At 40.6% G+C, this 20,861-nt stretch overlaps 1 protein-coding gene across 7 annotated transcripts in view; it reads left to right on the top strand.

Annotated features, from left to right (window-relative positions):
* Window positions 1-20,861, top strand: part of INPP4B (inositol polyphosphate-4-phosphatase type II B) — a 665,917-nt gene that overhangs the window by 596,023 nt on the left and 49,033 nt on the right. For all 7 annotated transcript variants that reach the window (XM_056562903.1, XM_056562897.1, XM_056562899.1 and 4 more), the window contains one exon: window positions 18,384-18,496. In XM_056562903.1, the coding sequence (XP_056418878.1) occupies window positions 18,384-18,496 (113 nt within the window). The remainder of the gene's footprint in view (window positions 1-18,383; window positions 18,497-20,861) is intronic.

Genomic DNA, 20,861 nt, shown 5'->3' on the forward strand with positions numbered 1-20,861 from the left:
AGGAAGACACGGGAGGATATATAAAAAATGATTGGAAGCTAGTAAATATGTTAAGATATATAGTTAATGCATAATGCTGTGTAATAGAGATGAGCGAACTTACAGTAAATTCGATTTGTCAAGAACTTCTCGCCTCGGCAGTTGATGACTTTTCCTGCGTAAATTAGTTCAGCCTTCAGGTGCTCCGGTGGTCTGGAAAAGGTGGATACATTCCTAGGAAAGAGTCTCCTAGGACTGTATCCACCTTTTCCAGCCCACCGGAGCACCTAAAAGCTGAACTAATTTATGCAGGAAAAGTAATCAACTGCCGAGCCGAGAAGTTCGTGACGAATCGAATTTACTGTAAGTTCGCTCATCTCTACTGTGTAATCTAGAACACATACCTATGCTTTACCAGTGAAGGAAATAGTCACCATACAAGGAAATTCAACTATATGCCATGTACTCTACCTTAAAGGGGTACGCCGATGCTGAGCATTCGGAACAAATAGTTCCCAAAGCTTAGAGCCTGCATCGGGGCTCGTGACGTCACGGCCCTGCCCCTTCGTGACATCACGCCCTGCCCCCTCAATGTAAGTCTATGGGAGGGGGCGTGGTGGTCACCACGCCCCCTCCCATAGACTTACATTGATGGGGCGGGACGTGATGTCTCAAGGGGTGGGGTGGGGCCGTGATGTCACAAGCCCAGACATCAATTCTCAGCTTTCGGAACTATTTTGTCCGAATGCTCAGCACCGGAGTACCCCTTTAACCAAGTGCATGGGTACTCCAACACACATTTTACTCCTTTCGAGCTTCATCGGGGAGAAGAGACATTGAAGACTAACTTTTGGTATTGAATGCCCCCCTTTGTCTCAGTCGTATATTTGTTCATATTGTGTTTACTGAGCATGTTGCAGGTACACATCAGTCATCCTATTAAAAGGTGTGTCAACATAGATAGTGGTGTACTAGTAACAGGCCTATTTAGGGTAATGAGCCATACATAGTCAACAAGTAACTGCATTCAGACCATTTCTGACATATATATATATTAGGTTTTCAGCCCCTGAATTGTTTATCCCAGTAGTTCCCAATTGTTGTTGGAAAATACTGGCAGGTGTGCTGTGGCAGTTTGGTTGGAAAGATGGTAACTGGATGCGCTTGCACCCCTCAGCACCACAGGGGTCCTAGGCTAGCGCGTCCAAGCTGTGAGGTCTTTGGGGGCTTCTGTCCTCTAGTGACGCTGCCTGTGGAGTGTTTTGTTCTTCTTAGAGGGGGATCATACCTACAGTGGCTATCTGGGGCTATATGTATCTGGGGAAAGGGGGGGCGTTCGATGTGCTGCAGAGTAAAAGAAAATTTACTAGGTGCCCAGACCTGAAAAAGGTTCGAAAACACTGGTTAATTCTGTCACAAAGGCTCATAGTTATGAATGTGTTTACCTTTTTACTATTGCACATTGCCATTCACTAGTATGGATGAGTGAGTTTGCCTAAAATAATGTTCCCTCAATTCTACTGATTGTGGGCACATTCCTACAAATCTCACATTGATATTATATAGTAAAACTAGACCTTGCACTATGCATAATACTGTTTTGCCTGCGGTGTTCATTTAAAAACAGTGTTTCCAATCCAGTGTGCCTCCAGCTTTGGCAATCCCGGTATGCTGGGAGCTGTTGTTTTGCAACAGCTAAAGGGCGCTCTGGTTGGCAAACACTGATTTAAAACATAAAAGTTGAAAGTTTTTGAAACATTCTGTCCAGGCACCTTTTATACCTAGCAGCCAAATAATACTTTTTAGTAAATTAGATTTTAGAAAATCCTGTTCACATCATGCAGTAGAAACCCATATGCTTTACATGGTTTTTTTTTTGTTCCCAAACTGCAGTCTGCCCTATCCTGTTTCAGCACAATGTGCCATTTATTGAAAATTCCCATTGCATGTGTTGTATTCATTTTGCGAATCTACAATATGTAGTGTTGACAAGGAGCATTGCATATGTCACATTGAGACATGGCTCTAGAATCAAGAAAACCTGGGCAGACACCAAGGACACTGGGCTAAGGGGCCCAATTACATCTGGAACAGACACCACCATACAAGAATTGAAGTTAGCTGAATGTATGTTGAACCCTTTACTTGCATTCTCTTATTATTTCATATTTGTATGGTCACAGTAGTGTCTGCGTGTAATAATGTCAAGAGGGCATTTTAGCTCAGTACTTTATAAAATATGTATGATAATCTATGCGTAGCGTGCGTGTAGAACTTCCCTGCAGGAATCCTGATCTGGAGGCTGCTGAATGCAGTGTGTTCAGATTGTGCTCCTTTACACATAATATAACAAAGCCTTTTGTTCTAGACATCCATGGCAATACTCGCTAAATCTACAGCCCCAAAAGATTCTACTTTTAGCACAGTCTTTTTTTTCTTATAATTTATTAATGCCTCCATAAGTTCTGAAGGTTTCATCTTAAGTGGTTCTTTATCAGAGTGAGCGCACGTACACTTCTAAAGAACTTAAATATTTCCATTAAAGTGGCTAACCATCAATCCATTTACACTAGGTTGCAAAAGAAAGATTGTAGCGGATAAGAAGCAAAAGCAGCTATTTGTACATCAGCTAGAGCTTTCATTTTCACAGATGTCAGCTTTCCTGGCTTTCAAATACCACAAATCTGACTTCTTTGTAAACCCTGGTTAACAAGCTTACAATTGCCCAAAGTTTCACATTGCAACAATTTTACTAGAAAAACATCAAAACTATTGACAAGTCATTTTATTGAATTACCGCACTTATCCCTTCCACCTGCACTGACTCAGCTACACTCACAGCCAGTCACTTACTTTTAGGATAAAAGGTTTTGCCAGTCATCAGAATGGCCTATTTACTAATGTGGCAGGAGCTATATTGCTGCAGGTACCTCTTTTCCATTACAACTATTGTGGTGGCCAAATTGGATGAACGTTTTTTGTTGTTGTTGTTTTTTAAATACAACGCACAGACCATAAAGCATAAGGGTCACCTGCTATTAGTTTTGTGTATAATTTAATATTGCAATCCTGTAATCTATTATGTTAATGAGATAGGAAAGATGCCCATGTCTGTGGTGAGTGATGAAGTGTAACCTATAAAGAGAACATTGTTGTGCACCATATGTGGATTACCAGGCAACAGTCTGGCATAGCTGTGATATGGCTGGTTATGAAAAAGAGTTGGGACCTCATATTTAAGTGTGGGGTTCCTGGCTCTTACCAATACCTCTGGTGGTACTGAGGGAATAATGCAGTGGATAGCATTAGCCATTTTATGAGCAAACACTAAGCCCCAGCTTAGTTATATAATCAGTTCCATGTAAATAACATCAGCACTTATCCTCCAGCCCCTCAAATCACATCCCTTCATGCTGTCTCCCCGTTCAGCCCCTGACTTCCCTGTTCTCCAGCATACACATGTCCATCAGCACTCTGCCTCTGCTTTATGCCAAAGGAGCATCTCTGCCTATTTGGAATCAATGTTATATCTACTGAGAGGCAGCTCTATATACTGGGGGGCAATTTTTTAGCTACTGGGAAGAGGCTTTACCTTTTGGAGGTAGCTTTAAACCTACTGGAAGGTGTCTCAACCTACTAGTGGCAAAATCATTTCTACAAAAATGAATTAAGTCTGTATGGCAGTCTGGTGTTAATGGAGAAGAAAAGAAAACAACTGATCATAAGAAAAGAGACAGTGGATGAAATGGCACTGTAATTACTAAATGGTCACTATAAATGGGTAAAATATAAGGGTATTTATTATTTGGTTCCAGGATGACCAAAGTTACAACCATTATATCTTGAAACCTAAACTCGATGGAAAAAAGATTAAGGAAAATTAGGCAGATATCTAATACAGCTAAAGCAAGTCCTTATATATAAAAATGGGAACTAACTGTTAGAACCTACAAATCTACAACATTTATGGTGATAATGTTCCTTTTACAGTGGTGTTATGTAACTTTATGACTATTATAAAAAGGTACACTGTCCACTTTGCTGGCATTGTTTTACCCTGCTAATTCTTATCGGCATTTAGATTTTGGCCTCAGGCAGCAGAAAAGCTAGAAGCCCTGGTCTTTTAATCTATAGTTCACCAGCTGTCAAAATTAAAATTGTATGGGTTGCAACTTGTTTTTTATACTCAATTTTCAAGCGCCTGGTGTTATGTCAGCCAACTCTCAAAGGTCGTATGAACTCCATAGCTTATGTACTGTCATGTGGTTATTAAATATCTTAGAGAAGAAACAGTATATTGTCTTATTGTCCTTTTGTATTCATCCAGTTGCCTGTAGATGACTAATTTATAAAGATACGTTCATGTAGACTGATTTGATCTGCTGGGCATTCTTGTCTACTCAGCCAGTCAAGCTGGCATGACCAGTTCAGAAACTGGCTCTAGTATACTTTTTGGAATTTAACACAATGCTACCAAAGTGTCACATCCAAGGAGTCATATGAATATGCAGCACTATGGACCTGTGGATATCATTACAATATTAGAAAGCAAACCTACCAAAAGCAGTTGTCACAGTTGTTTGTAAGAAAAAAGATCGTAGAGTAATCACCAGCTTATCAATGTCATGTATTTTGATAAGTGAGCATTATTACAATTTGCGTAAGAATAAAGGAAAAAATGGAGCGCACCTCGTGCAGATTAACCAAGTATAATTTGGAAGAGACAGGTAAAGAGCTGTGTAGAGTGTCCCTTACCTCAGGATGTTATGCTCCGAGCATGATATCTACTGTAGCATGGAAAGTGAGAACGCAGTTCTCTGGGTCCCTCCGGTGATCCAAGGTAGAAGACCGGTGTGAGTCAATGAGAACAGTAGTTGGAAAATCCTTCCAAAAAAGGGGGCCTCTATACCTGACGTTTCCTGTTGTGTAGAGTTCAACTTTAAGTATTTTCCTTATTACTGGCATAATTACAATAAAGGTTCACTGTCAAAATAGTTTTGAAGTATAATAAATCTAAGAATACAAATGGTCACAAGTATACATTAAGTATTTACAAATCAATTTCAATTAAAAACTGTGAAATCTTCATAAATAAAAGCTGTAAGAAAGGACATTTAATCAGTTTCTAATATTTAGACTCTGGATAGAAAAAGAACAATGCATTTAGTAATCCCTATAATCTCATGCAATGCATGTCTAACAAGACAGCCCTGAATTATGTGCTGAAAAAAAAAACATTAATGTATAACAAAAGACATGTAATATTCTTTTTATCAACAGAATTATCAATACACACTTTTCAATTGTACCGTATATAAAAAGTTTACTTAAATAGGCACTGTCAAATCCAAAAAGTTTTAAATGTTGTTATTGAGAATTAAAGACCTTTTGTAATATGTTTACATTTTTAAAATATTTAATAAAGAAAACAGACCCTGAAAATCCCACTACTAGTGGTCCCTATACCTATTGGGACGCTAAACATTACTGCAGCAGCATCAGGCTTGTCCATGAGTCATGGACAAGAGATAACTCATAGAAAAGGCTGCATGAGCAGACACACCAATCACCTCCCACCACCACAATGGAGGGACACGCCCCCTTACCCTGAGAGGATTTCTAACACTGTGAACTAATGAAAGGTGGTATTTTTTAAAAAATAAATATAGGTGACAGAGGCATACAATTAGATGTAAGATTAGGTCTGTATAGTTTGCCTAATCAAATTACCTTATAATAGCTGCCACTAGGGGTTGTCTTCTGGGTACCAGTCTAAAGGTGCACTGGTACCAGTATAGGAAGTCTATGCTGTTCAGGCCGGCAGCACAAGCCGCCTTCAAACTGATTTTGCCCTCCTCTCCTCTTCAAGAGAAAGGGAAAACACAGCTGTGGGCAGTGATTGGATGCACTACCGTGACACAGCCCTGCACAGTACACTGCAAACATCATCACAGCGGAGAGGAACGCCCCCTTTATGCCAGATGATTGTAAGGCTGTGAGGAATTTACAAGGAGAGTTTTCCTGCATTTCCTGTGGGCAAAGAATGCCAAATCACCAGAGGCCTGTTCCCAGTGTCAGTGAGAATAAGACTAAGTGTTTGTTTTTTCTGTTGCACATACCTACACATACCTAGTCCTTCTTTCACATGCTGCAGTTTTCTACAAAGTAACAGTCTAGTCAATCTTATGTGAGCTAAATAAAGCACCAAAAATCTCTATCCTCCCCAAACTTAAATAGTAGCTATCATGTGACAAATTTCTGACACGTCTCAGTAACATATCAGAAGTTTTGATCGTAGGGGATCCAGGTGCTGACATCCTGACTTTTGCCTAATCATTTTAGCAATCAGTGGGGGTCTCTGAACCTAGAAACCCACCAACTGAAAGTATGACTTGTACGATCCTGAGTGACAGTTGGACTTAAGGCTATGTTCGCATGGTGGAATTTCAAAACAGAATTCTGTGGGAATATTTGGCTTGGAAATTCCGCCGCAGCAGAGTCCCATTGATTTCAGGGGGATTCTGCTGCACTGTGCACACGGTGGAAGTCCGCATCTGAAGAAACATTGAACCAAAAAATGCAATTTGAAAACTGCACATTTCCAAGTGGTCCTAGCAACACCAAATGTGCGGAATGTCAGCATTTGTTTTCCGAGCAGACATTCAGACCATTTTCTGCCATGGTAACATGACCTAAGAAAGACAGGTTTTCAGTCAATAAAGAAAATGGTATCATGAACCAAAAGCAAACTTGGATTAAAAATTTGAGAATTTGATACACAAAGTATTAGACAGTATAGCCAATATATATATATATATATATATATATATATATATATATATATATATATATATATATATATATATTATTAGCCAGTATATAAAAAAAATATGGATATCAGAATATTAATTCAGCTAATAATTCAGTTTTTGTAGTTGGGTGGATAAGTCTGGCAAAGAAATTTCATACATAGAAATAGGGGATGCTCAACCACAATATTAAAATGGGGTGCTACTCTTAGTGAAAATATATACAACCTCATCCGAGAAAAGCAAACACTGAATATAAAGTGTGCATCACTAAATTGACAATTATATCACATGATTTTATTGCATATGAAAAAACAACATACATAATGGACAATTAAAAACATTTAAAGGGGTACTCTGGTGGAAAACTTTATTTAAACAGATTTGTAAATTACTTCTATTAAAAAAAAACCTAATCCTTCCATTACTTATGAGCTGCTAAATACTACAGAGGAAATTATTTTCTTTTTGGAACACAGAGCTCTCTGCGGACATCATGACCACAGTGCTCTCTGCTGACACCTCTGTCCAGAGTAGGAGAAAATACCCATAGAAAACATATGCTGCTCTGGACAGATCCTAAAATGGACAGAGATGTCAGCAGAGAGCACTGTGTTCCAAAAAAGAAAATAATTTCCTCTGTAGTATTCAGCAGCTAATAAGTACTGGAAGAGTTAAGATTTTTTAATAGAAGTAATTTACAAATCTGTTTAACTTTCTGGCACCAGTTGATTTAAGAAAAAAAAAGTTTTCCACTATGGTACCCCTTTAAAATGCTCATTAAGAGCCACAACACCATCTCAGAGCAGGGCCTTGAACGGGGCCTTACCTCGGGAGTAGGGGTTCATGGCCCTGCTCCGAGATAGTATTGTGGCTCTTAATGAGTATTTTAAATGTTTTTAATTGTCCATATGACCATTATATATGTTTTTTTTTACATGCAATAAAAGCATGTGATATAATTGTCAATTTAGTGGTGTGCACTTTATATTCAGTGTTTGCTTTTCTTGGATGAGGTGGCAAAGGAATTTAGCAATTTTGTGCAGACACAGGTATCTTTATTTTTCATGCATTGTAAGTAATTTGCATAAGGTATCTAAGTTAACATATGGAAATTAATGTATTTTTTTTATTTATTTATTTGGTACTTTTCTAGGGAAATGCTGCTTCACAAATGATAAAGGTGCTAGAAATATCTTTAGAAAGGACGTGATATCTTACCTGAACAGGGGAATAACAGCCCTGCGGTTTAATGAGCTGGGTACTTCTCTGGTTAAAAATAATGCCAACAGCTAATAAATTATTGTGCAAAAATGATATATCCTGACTGCTGCTGTCTTTAGTACCGTCATTATTAATCACATTATTAATCACATTTCCATCTCCTGTTGAGGAATTCTCAACCATTGTTCCCATAGGCACAGAACTGCATGTAATGGAGCACAGCCAGGCAGTAATAAATGCAGCCAACAGCATTCCCATAACCTTGAACAATGTAAAAAAAAATATGTTTCATAAAAAGTTTTATCCATGGACTTTGTAAACTGTAGCCTGACATCTGCTTACCAATCTACAGGGTGGCTATAAGGAATTTAAGGTTCCCCAATCCCCACAGCCCAGCACTGCGTCATTACAATATGATAGAAAGGAAATGCTGGATTAGGGAGTTTCTGTTATCTAATTCCTTATAATCTTTGGGTTAAACAATTTTTTATTATTTTATTTAAGAGTCACTGTTATTTGGAAAAAGTTTTGACTTGTCAAAAGTTTAGACCAAATGCCAGTGCAAGTTAGGGCCAGGTGAAGCGCATGGTAGCGCGTGCCTCACTCCCCATCACTCAAATCTAACTCATTCCATATAGAGGAGTGGAGCATGCCCTGTTACGTACTTCACCAGCTTATAACTTGCAATCGCTGCAGGTGTCGGGACTGAGACCCAGTGCGATCTGGACAACACGTCAAAATTTTTTCAAATTTACACTAATGCTTTGAACTATGTACATGCAACTAAAGGGAAAAAATACATTCCAATAATGTTTTAGGCAACTATCATATGCATAAAATTTGCACCATAGGAGTTCTGAAGACTGAGATTTGTGGAGCTGTTTGTTGGGCATCTTCATACATCTGCTTACCAATCTACAGGGTGGCTATAAGGAATTTAAGGTTCCCCACAGCCCAGCACTACGTTATTACAATATTATAGAAAGGTATTGCTGGGTTAGGGACTTTCTGTTATCTAATTCCTTATAATCTTTGGTTAAATAAATTTTTATAATTTTTGTGGTGTGCCACAGGTGTGCAATGAGGTGTATGGGGCAGATGTTGTAGCCCAGGGGCAGATGGTATTAACCCCTAAATGTTCGTGATGCCAGGGCGTAGTTTTCCCGGTAACGGCCCGAACAGTAGCACCGCTATCCCTAGGTTAGGCAGGGTAATAATAGTCCAAGACCAGGTTAGGGTTAACGGTAGTTTTACTCAGGTAGACAGATGATAATAGTCTTTACAGTTAGGCCAGGATCCCAGAGAGGTGACCAGTAACACAGAAGGGACCTTGCAGCTTGCCGGGACTTGCAGTGTTGACAGACTTCAACTCAGCCACGCTGACTATAATAAACTTGACTATAGACTTGATTTGACTGTAGGTAGTGACAGCAGACACAGATGACTTGACTTACTGACATGTTGAGGCCTCCAGATGTGCTGGACACTGGCTCTGAGACATCTGGTCTTTACTGTATCTCAGCTGGAGTCATAAGAGCAAAAGTGGCAGATTGCAGCTCCTCCCTTCCTTATAAAGGGGGGCTGAGCAAGAAGCCCATGGGTCAAGCTGCAGATCACATTGGTTAGCTGCTGCTTCCTGGGTAACAAACATGTGACAATAACATCATGTGACTAACTCAAAGGTCCTTTATACCTAATACACCTAGTATATAGATAACACAATGGAGGAGACACTGCAGGAGAGCCCCTAGGACACAGAGGGACTCAACCTGACAGGGCCTTAGTACTGTACGGGACTATATCCCGTATTGGGACATAACACTTTATTTAAGAGTCACTGTTATCACTGTTGCCTCACTCCCTGTCACACAAATCTAACTAATTCCCAATAGAGGAGTGGAGCATGCCCTGCTACGCACTTCACCAGTTTATAACTTGCAATTGCTGCAGGTGTCGGGACTGAGACCCAGTGCGATCTGGACAACACGTCAAATTTTGTTTTCAAATTTACACTCGTGCTTTAAAATACATTGCAATGATGTTTTAGGCAACTATCATATGCATAAAATTTGCATCCTAGGAGTTCTGGAGACTGAGATGTGTGGAGCTGTTTGTTGGACTTCTTCTTACATTGACAGAACTATGCTTTGTCACATCATAGGTAACAATATAGGGGCTCTGCATTACCAAGAGGACATAAACTATACTACTGGGCCAGCATAAGTGGATTTTTTTTCATTAGTCAGGTAAAGAAAAAACTGTTTTTGAGAGAATTTAGCTTCAATTAAAGGGGTACTCCAGTGGAAAACTTTTTTTCTTTTTTTCAATGAACTGGTGCCAGAAAGTTAAACAGATTTGTAAATTACTTCTATTAAAAAATCTTAATCCTGTCAGTACTTTTTAGCAGCTGTTTGCTACAGAGAAAAATCTTAATTTTTTTTATTTCTTTTATGTCTTGTCCAGAGTGCTCTCTGCTGACACCTGATGTCCGTATCAGAAACTGTCCAGAGCAGGAGAAAATTCACATAGCAAACCTATATTGCTCTGGACAGTTCCTGATATGGACAGAGGTGTCAGCAGAGAGCACTGTGGACAACACAAAAAAGAAATTCAAAAAGTAAAGAATTTCCTCTGTAGCATTAAGCAGCTCAAAAGTACTAAAAGGATTAAGAATTTGTAATAGAAGTAATTTACAAATCTGTTTAACTTTCTGGCACCAGTTCATTTAAAAAACAAAAATTTCCACCGGAGTACCCCTTTAAGTCATACGTTCCTTAGATTCATATTGTTTATCTGTAACAGCATTAAAGAAGTACTGCAGCCTTATACAACTTATCCCCTATATCCTAACTTACCCTAAGTGTCTGATCCCGGGGGTCTGATTGCTTAGACCCTCATGATCTCCTGTATGGGGCCCTGGCTCTCTACGGTGCCGACATGCCCCATCCATGTATCTCTATGGGAGAGGCAAAGATGCAGCGTTCCTAAGGATACTGTGACATACTGTATAGTGTGTATAAATATACTGTGATATACTGAGTGGTGTGTATAAAGATACTGTGACATACTGTATATTGTGTATAACGATATTGTGACATACTGTGGAGTATGTATAAAGATTCTGTGACATACTGTATAGTGTGTATAAAGATACTGTGAAATAATGTATAGTGTACATAAAGATACTGTGACGTACTGTGTGGTCTGTATAAAGATACTGTGACATACTGTGTGGTGTGTGTATAAAGATACTGTGACGTACTGTGTGGTCTGTATAAAGATACTGTGACATACTGTGTGGTGTGTATAAAGATACTGTGACGTACTGTGTGGTCTGTATAAAGATACTGTGACATACTGTGTGGTGTGTGTATAAAGATACTGTGACATACTGTATAGTGTGTATAAATATACTGTGACATACTGAGTGGTGTGTATAAAGATACTGTGACATACTGTATATTGTGTATAACGATATTGTGACATACTGTGGAGTATGTATAAAGATTCTGTGACATACTGTATAGTGTGTATAGAGATACTGTGAAATAATGTATAGTGTATGGAAAAACTGACAGTGAAAACCGAAGAAATGGAGTAGAATCCCAATATAATCCCCGGATATATACAACCTTGATCACCAAGGTAAACCAATAATGAGGGAAACGGGATAGTTGGTACCCACCCAGGGGTAAACACAAACAAAGTTAGTAAACAGTGATGACATAGTGTGAAATAACATTACCAGACAATGCAGACCAAGTGCAGGACGCCACTACCCGACGTTTCGCCACTCAGGGAGGCTTCTTCCGGGGCGTGGTCTTAGCTAAAACTGTCCACCATTAGGTATATGTCCCCATCCAATCACAGGATCTGGCGCAAATCACATGTGCGCTACGTCAGCGCTCAATGTAAGTTGTCAGGAACCAGGTCCCGAGGCCACCCCAGACCGTGCATGCGTCCGGAAAGTGGGCCCGGCCCGGGCTCCCCACCCACAACCAATCCGCGGACACCATGATGTCAACAAACCTACACGTGCATATTACGTCAACGCTGCACATGAAGGACGCCGGCACCAGCCCCGCCGCCCGAGCGCGCAAGCGCACAGACGACGGACCAGGAGCCAGCCCCCTCCACCACAGCGGCCAATAGAAAAGTACAAGGTTATGGGACACGCCCCGCAACAGCAGGAGGACATAAAACTGGGCCACCCTGAATGGAACCCAGTGCTGAACCGACCACTCCCCACAGGATGAAGACCCGGGGAGTGGTCGATTCAGCACTGGGTTCCATTCAGGGTGGCCCAGTTTTATGTCCTCCTGCTGTTGCGGGGCGTGTCCCATACACCTTGTACTTTTCTATTGGTCGCTGTGGTGGAGGGGGCTGGCTCCTGGTCCGTCGCCTGTGCGCTTGCACGCTCGGGCGGCGGGGCTGGTGCCGGCGTCCTTCATGTGCAGCGTTGATGTAATATGCACGTGTAGATTTGATTACATCATGGTGTCCGCGGATTGGTTGTGGGTCGGGAGCCCGGGCCGGGCCCACTTACCGGACGCATGCGCGGTCTGGGGTGGCCTCGGGACCTGGTTCCTGACAATTCACATTGAGCGCTGACGTAGCGCACATGTGATTTGCGCCGGATCCTGTGATTGGATGGGGACATATACTTAATGGTGGACAGTTTTAGCTAAGACCACGCCCCGGAAGAAGCCTCCCTGAGTGGCGAAACGTCAGGCAGTGGTGTCCTGCACTTGGTCTGCATTGTCTGGTAATGTTATTTCACACTATGTGATCACTGTTTACTAACTTTGTTTGTGTTAACCCCTGGGTGGGTACCAACTATCCCGTTTCCCTCATTATTGGTTTACCTTGGTGATCAAGGTTGTATATATCTGGGGATTATATTGGGATTCTATTTCAAGTGCTGGACTCCATTTCTTCGGTTTTCACTGTCAGTTTTTCCTTGCTTTTAAGGCTATTTTCTTGTCTGTGACTGTTTGTAATGATTTGTATTGAAATAAACTTTTTCTATCTTTGATTCATTATACGCTGGTTCTCCGTGTATTTATACTACGTTTTGCGTATGTTCTGTGATTTCCAAAGGATCCCTTTTTTTGGTTTTTGAATGTATAGTGTATATAAAGATACTGTGACGTACTGTGTGGTCTGTATAAAGATACTGTGACATACTGTGTCACAATTTTCGCATATGTTAATTTTCGCATTTGCAAATTTTCACATATGCGAAAATAAAATGAGAATATTACGTATATGCGAATATTCGCGAATATATGACGTATATTCGTCCATATATTCGCGAATATTTGCGAATTCGAATATGGCCTATGCCGCTCAACACTAATTGTGACATACTGTGGGGTATGTATAAAGACACTGTGACATACTGTGGGGTCTGTATAAAGATAATGGGACATACTGTATAGTGTGTATAAAGATATTGTGGCATACTGTGGGGTATGTATAAAGATACTGTGACATACTGTATAGTCTGTATAAAGATACTGTGACATACTGTGGGGTCTGTATAAAGACAGTGACATACTGTGGGGTCTGTATAAAGATAATGGGACATACTGTATAGTGTGTATAAAGATTCTGTGACATACTGTGGGGTCTGTATTAAGACGCTGTGACATACTGTATAGTGTGTATAAAGATACTGTGACATACTGTGGTGTATGTATAAAGACACTGTGACATACTGTATAATGTGTATAAAGATATTGTGACATACTGTGGGGTATGTATAAAGATACTGTGACATACTGTATAGTGTGTATAAAGATACTGTGACATACTGTATAGTCTGTATAAAGATACTGTGACATACTGTGGTGTATGTATAAAGACACTGTGACATACTGTATATTGTGTATAACGATATTGTGACATACTGTGGTGTATGTATAAAGACACTGTGACATACTGTATAGGTGTATAAAGATATTGTGACATACTGTGGGGTATGTATAAAGATACTGTGACATACTGTATAGTGTGTATAAAGATACTGTGACATACTGTGGGGTATGTATAAAGATACTGTGACATACTGTATAGTCCGTATAAAGATACTGTGACATACTGTGGTGTATGTATAAAGACACTGTGACATACTGTATATTGTGTATAACGATATTGTGACATACTGTGGTGTATGTATAAAGACACTGTGACATACTGTATAGTGTGTATAAAGATATTGTGACATACTGTGGGGTATGTATAAAGACACTGTGACATACTGTGGGGTCTGTATAAAGATAATGGGACATACTGTATAGTGTGTATAAAGATATTGTGGCATACTGTGGTGTATGTATAAAGACACTGTGACATACTGTATAGTGTGTATAAAGATATTGTGACATGCTGTGTGGTCTGTATAAAGACACTGTGACATACTGTGGTGTATGTATAAAGATTCTGTGACATACTGTATAGTGTGTATAAAGATACTGTGACATACTGTATAGTCTGTATAAAGATACTGTGACATAATGTGGGGTCTGTATAAAGACGCTGTGAAATACTGTATAGTGTGTATAAAGATTCTGTGACATACTGTGGTGAATGTATAAAGACACTGTGACATACTGTATAGTGTGTATAAAGATCTTGTGACATACTGTGGGGTCTGTATAAAGACACTGTGACATATTGTGGGGTCTGTATAAAGATACTGTGACATACTGTGTAGTCTGTATAAAGATACTGTGACATACTGTGCGGTGTGTATAACGATATTGTGACATACTGTGGTGTATGTGTAAAGACACTGTGACATACTGTATAGTGTGTATAAAGATATTGTGACATACTGTGGGGTATGTATAAAGATACTGTGACATACTGTATAGTGTGTATAAAGATACTGTGACATACTGTATAGTCTGTATAAAGATACTGTGACATACTGTGGGGTCTGTATAAAGACGCTGTGAAATACTGTATAGTGTGTATAAAGATTCTGTGACATACTGTGGTGTATATATAAAGACACTGTGACATACTGTATATAAAGATATTGTGACATACTGTGGGGTCTGTATAAAGACACTGTGACATACTGTGGGGTCTGTATAAAGATACTGTGACATACTGTGTGGTCTGTATAAAGATACTGTGACATACTGTGGGGTGTGTATAACGATATTGTGACATATCGTGGTGTATGTATAAAGACACTGTGACATACTGTATAGTGTGTATAAAGATATTGTGACATACTGTGGGGTCTGTATAAAGACACTGTGACATACTGTGGGGTCTGTATAAAGATACTGTGACATACTGTGGGGTCTGTATAAAGACACTGTGACATACTGTGGGGTCTGTATAAAGATACTGTGAGATACTGTGGGATCTGTATAAAGATACTGTGACATACTGTGGGGTCTGTATAAAGATACTGTGACATACTGTGGGGTCTGTATAAAGATACTGTGATATACTGTATAGTGTGTATAAAGATACTGTGACATACTGTATAGTGTGTATAAAGATATTGTGACATACTGTGTGGTATGTATAAATATACTGTGACATACTGTATAGTGTGTATAAAGATTCTGTGACATACTGTGGTGTATGTATAAAGACACTGTGACATACTGTATAGTGTATATAAAGATATTGTGACATACTGTGGGGTCTGTATAAAGACACTGTGACATACTGTGGGGTCTGTATAAAGACACTGTGACATACTGTGGGGTCTGTATAAAGATACTGTGACATACTGTGTGGTCTGTATAAAGATACTGTGACATACTGTGGGGTGTGTATAATGATATTGTGACATATCGTGGTGTATGTATAAAGACACTGTGACATACTGTATAGTGTGTATAAAGATATTGTGACATACTGTGGTGTATGTATAAAGACACTGTGACATACTGTGGGGTCTGTATAAAGATACTGTGACATACTGTGGGGTCTGTATAAAGACACTGTGACATACTGTGGGGTCTGTATAAAGATACTGTGACATACTGTGGGATCTGTATAAAGATACTGTGACATACTGTGGGGTCTGTATAAAGATACTGTGACATACTGTGGGGTCTGTATAAAGATACTGTGATATACTGTATAGTGTGTATAAAGATACTGTGACCTACTGTATAGTGTGTATAAAGATATTGTGACATACTGTGTGGTATGTATAAATATACTGTGACATACTGTATAGTGTGTATAAAGATACTGTGACATACTGTGGTGTATGTATAAATATACTGTGACATACTTCACCTAAAGCATTGCTTGCAGTGGAGCATGCCTGCATACATATTGCTTTATTGTATTATAGTTTTTGCATGTGTTGTCATAGACAAAAGTTGGACGTAAGCCAAAAGAAAGGGGAAGGAGAGGAGTATTCACTTTATTTATTCTTTGCTTTTATTATACAAAAATACAAAAAATCCCATCACTATGTGTAGTGCTAGAACCAAAAGTACTATCATTATAAAAGTCAGCAGATGCCTGTGCTTATAGTGATTAATAATAGTATGAATAACAGAGATAACATACGTATATCATACAATACATGTGTAGGGGAAATGACTTCATTACAATATAAGATGATAATGGATGATCTATTTGTATACCCCATTGAAGGGGCACTGGATTATAGGTTAACAGCCGGATGTGCTCCTGGTGCAGAAATAAATGCTTCAATTCCATTACAAAGTAGATCGTTTACAAAAGCTTTTGTCTCTTTTGAACATTTGTCGGTTCAGAAAAAAGCATTAATTTCTAACAACTGTGTGTTATTCTGAGAACAGCTCCCAAAGAATATTTCCATCAAACAACATTGTAGGAAAAGCTTTTATTTAACACATTAAGTCCTGGCACAGAGAAGTCAGAAAGCAAATACATCAGGAAGCTTTGAACCTTTAGGTCGGATCTTTTTCGACTTTTTATCAGCAATTTTTAGGTACAAATGCTATGGCCAGATGTTACCGTATATACTCGAGTATAAGCAGAGTTTTTAAGCACTATTTTTCGTGCTGAAAACACCCCCCTCAGCTTATACTCAAGTGAACTCTCCGCCTGTTCAGTGGTCTTCAACCTGCGGACCTCCAGATGTTCAAAACTACAACTCCCAGCATGCCCGGACAGCCATCGGCGGTGATGATGAAGGGGGGGTGTGGGATGATGACAGGGGATGATGACAGGCATTGATGATGAAGGGGGGGATGATGACAGGCGGTGATGATGACAGGCGGTGATGATGAAGAGGGGGTGATGACAGGCGGTGATGATGAAGGGGGGGTTGATGACAGGAGGATGATAACAGGCAGTGATGATGAAGGGGGGATGATGACGGGGATGATGACAGGCAGTGATGATGAAAGGGGGATAATGACAGGGGGATGAGGACAGGCGGTGATGATGAAGGGGGTGTGTGGGATGATGACAGGGGGATGATGACAGGGGGATGATGACAGGCAGTGATGATGAGGGGGGGATGATGACAGGCAGTGATGATGAAGGGGGGGATGATGACAGGGGGATGATGACAGGCAGTGATGATGAAGGGGGGGATGATGACAGGCGGCGATGATGAAGGGGGGGATGATGACAGGCGGCGATGATGAAGGGGGGGTGATGATGACGGGGATGATGACAGGCTGTGATGATGAAGTGGGGGGATGATGACAGGCGGTGATGATGAAGGGGGGATGATGACAGGCGGTGATGATGAAGGGGGAGTGTGGGATGATGAAAGGGGGATGATGACAGGTGGTGTTAATGACAGGGATCTGTATGATGACAGGGGGATGTTTACATGGGGGGATAATGACGTGGGGGGGGGGATGATGTATTTCCCACCCTAGGCTTATAGTTCAGTCAATAACTTTTCCTGGGTTTTTGGGGTGAAATTAGGGGCCTCGGCTTAAATTCAGGTCGGCTTATACTCGAGTATATACGGTACTTTAAAGTCTATAATACAATATATAAGATAAACATACATTTATAAAACTTTTTGCTTAGTGGCATTTTGGGGGCAAGATATTTTTATTTTATTATTTTTATTTATTTATTTTTTGACTGTTTATTATGTTCAAGTATATTTCAGTGTTTTATTTTACATAGTACAAGAGAGGAAAAACTTTGTGTACTTTGTGTTGTTCTGACAAACCAGCAATGAGTCTGTCAATGTAAGCCCGACAGTACAGTTTCTGATATCTGGTTTGTATCCATTTATAGGGGAAGTTGCTGTACGCTGTAGTGACATAGAGTGCTGTGCATAGCTTGTGGTAGCTGTCATCAAAGTGATTCTTCCCTGAGATTCCGAGGTGCAGACACTAAGCGTACATATCTCCACTTTTATATTTATAGGTCCACAGTTGTTCCAGGAACAAAGTGATCTGAAGGAGCTCCTTGAAAACCTTCACCAAAACACTCATGCCAAAAAAAGGAAGAATGTAGAAATAATGTGGATGGCGGCTACCGTAAGTATTAGTTTTACAGATTCAGTGCTTTACCTGGCCTAAAAAAGATATAACCCCTTTCCTGTCAGAAGTACTATGGAATTTAGTTTTTTCTTATATAGTGTAGCATAGGCTATTATTAGAGATTAACGTAGAGATGCTTGTGTATACATTCTGCTGACCTGTTTTATCTGATGTAGCAGGCATGAGATTGGTTCGATGTTGGTTTTCATTTCCACACTGAAATGATTTTGTTATACAGCCTACATTTCCCATGTAAACTTATTAGATTCATAAGTGAGTTGAGGTCAGTTCACACTATGTGCAGTTGTGTGTAAGAGCATTATGGGAGATGTAGTCCAAAACCTCTGCAGTGCTGGAGGTTGCCTATGCCTGGTCTTGTACATGGAAGGAGGGGTCGATCTTACCATTATGTTTTTTTCTTTTTTTTTTCTGTGTCAGTTCCTTTTGTGGATTTGGCTAAAAATACTGACCAAAGTGAGCTCTTAAATGAGGACAAATTACTGACCAAAATACTTTGTGACCATAGCCTAACAAATACTGATGCAAAATACTGACCCAAACCTTTTAGCACTTTAGCACTAGGGCCATTTTTGTGAAATTTTTTATAGTCTTCAAGAGAAATTCTTGAATTAAATGATCAATAAATCATGTAACTTGCAACCTAAAAATTCATATTCTTAAACACATTATCTTAAGGGGGGGGGGACCCAACACAAACTGAATTAGATTACCATTTTTTAACCTTTCTTTTTTGTATCTACTTCTAGTGTTAGCTCAAAAACTGCAATTTTACCGTATATACTCGAGTATATTAGCTATGAGGAGCGATTAAAGGAGTTACAATTGTTTAGTCTTGAGAAGAGACGTTTAAAGGGGTACTCCGCCCCTAGACATCTTATCCCCTATCCAAAGGATAGGGGATAAGATGTCAGATCGCCGGGGTCCCACCGCTGGGGACCCGGGGATCGCTGCTGCAGCACCCCGCTATCATTACTGCGCAGAGCGAGATCGCTCTGCACGTAATGACGGGCAATACAGGGGCCGAAGCATTGTTACGTCACGGCTCCGCCCCTCGTGACGTCACAGCCCGCCCCCGTCAATACAAGTCTATGGAAGGGGGCGTGGCGGTCGTCACGGCCACTGCCATAGACTTGCATTAAGGGGATGGGCTGTGATGTCATGAGGGGCGGAGCCATGATGTCACGCTGCTCCGGCCCCTGTATCGCCCGTCATATGCACAGAGTGAACTCGCTCTGTGCAGTAATGATGGCGGGGTGTCACAGCGGCGATCCCCGGGTCCTCGGGCAGCGGGACCACGGCGATCTAACATCTTATCCCCTATCCTTTGGATAGGGGATAAGATGCCAGGGGCGGAGTACCCCTTTAAGGGGGGTATATGATAAATGTGTATATATATATATATATATATAAGTATATAAATGGCCCATACAAAAAATATGGAGAAAAACTGTACTAGGTCAAACCCCCCCAAAGGACGAGGGGGCACTCCCTCCATCTGGAGAAGAAAAGGTTTAGTCTCAAGGGGCAACACGCCTTCTTTACCATAAGAACTGTGAATTTATGGAACAGTGTACCTCAGGAACTGGTCACAGCAGGAAAAATTAACAGCTTTAAAACAGGGTTAGATACATTCCTGGAACAAAATAACATTAATGCTTATGAAGAAATATAAAATCCCATCCCTTCCCCAATATCGCGCCACACCCCTACCCTTCAATTCCCTGGTCTAACTTGATGGACGTATGTCTTTTTTCAACCGTACTAACTATGTAACTATGTATAAGCCGACCCGAATATAAGCCGAGGCCCCTAATTTCACCCCAAAAACCCAGGAAACGTTATTGACTCGATTATAAGCCTAGGGTGGGAAATACATCATCCCCCCCTGTCATCATCCAGACCCCCGTCATTAACACCCTCATCATCATCACCCAGTCATCATCACCGCCTGTCATCATCCCCCCCCTTCATCATTACCCTGTCATCATCCCCCCCTTCATCATCACTGCCTGTCATCATCCCACACCCCCCTTCATCATCACTGCCTGTCATCATCCCCCTGTCATCATCCCACACCCCCCTTCATCAACACTGCCTGTCATCATCCCACACCCCCTCTTCATCATCATCACCGCCTGTCATCATCCCCCTGTCATCATCCCACACCCCCCTTCATCAATCATCCCCCCCCCTTTCTTCATCACCGCTTGTCAATGTCTGAACAGTGGTCTTCAACCTGCGGACCACTGCGGCCTTCGTCATCATACCGACCCCCCCTTTAGTTTTGTACTCACCTCCCCTCGGCGGGACGTTAGGGTGAGCTGGTCCGGGCCATCTGTGC

This window comes from Hyla sarda, chromosome 1 (assembly GCF_029499605.1).
Source record: "Hyla sarda isolate aHylSar1 chromosome 1, aHylSar1.hap1, whole genome shotgun sequence".
Lineage (NCBI taxonomy): Eukaryota > Metazoa > Chordata > Amphibia > Anura > Hylidae > Hyla > Hyla sarda.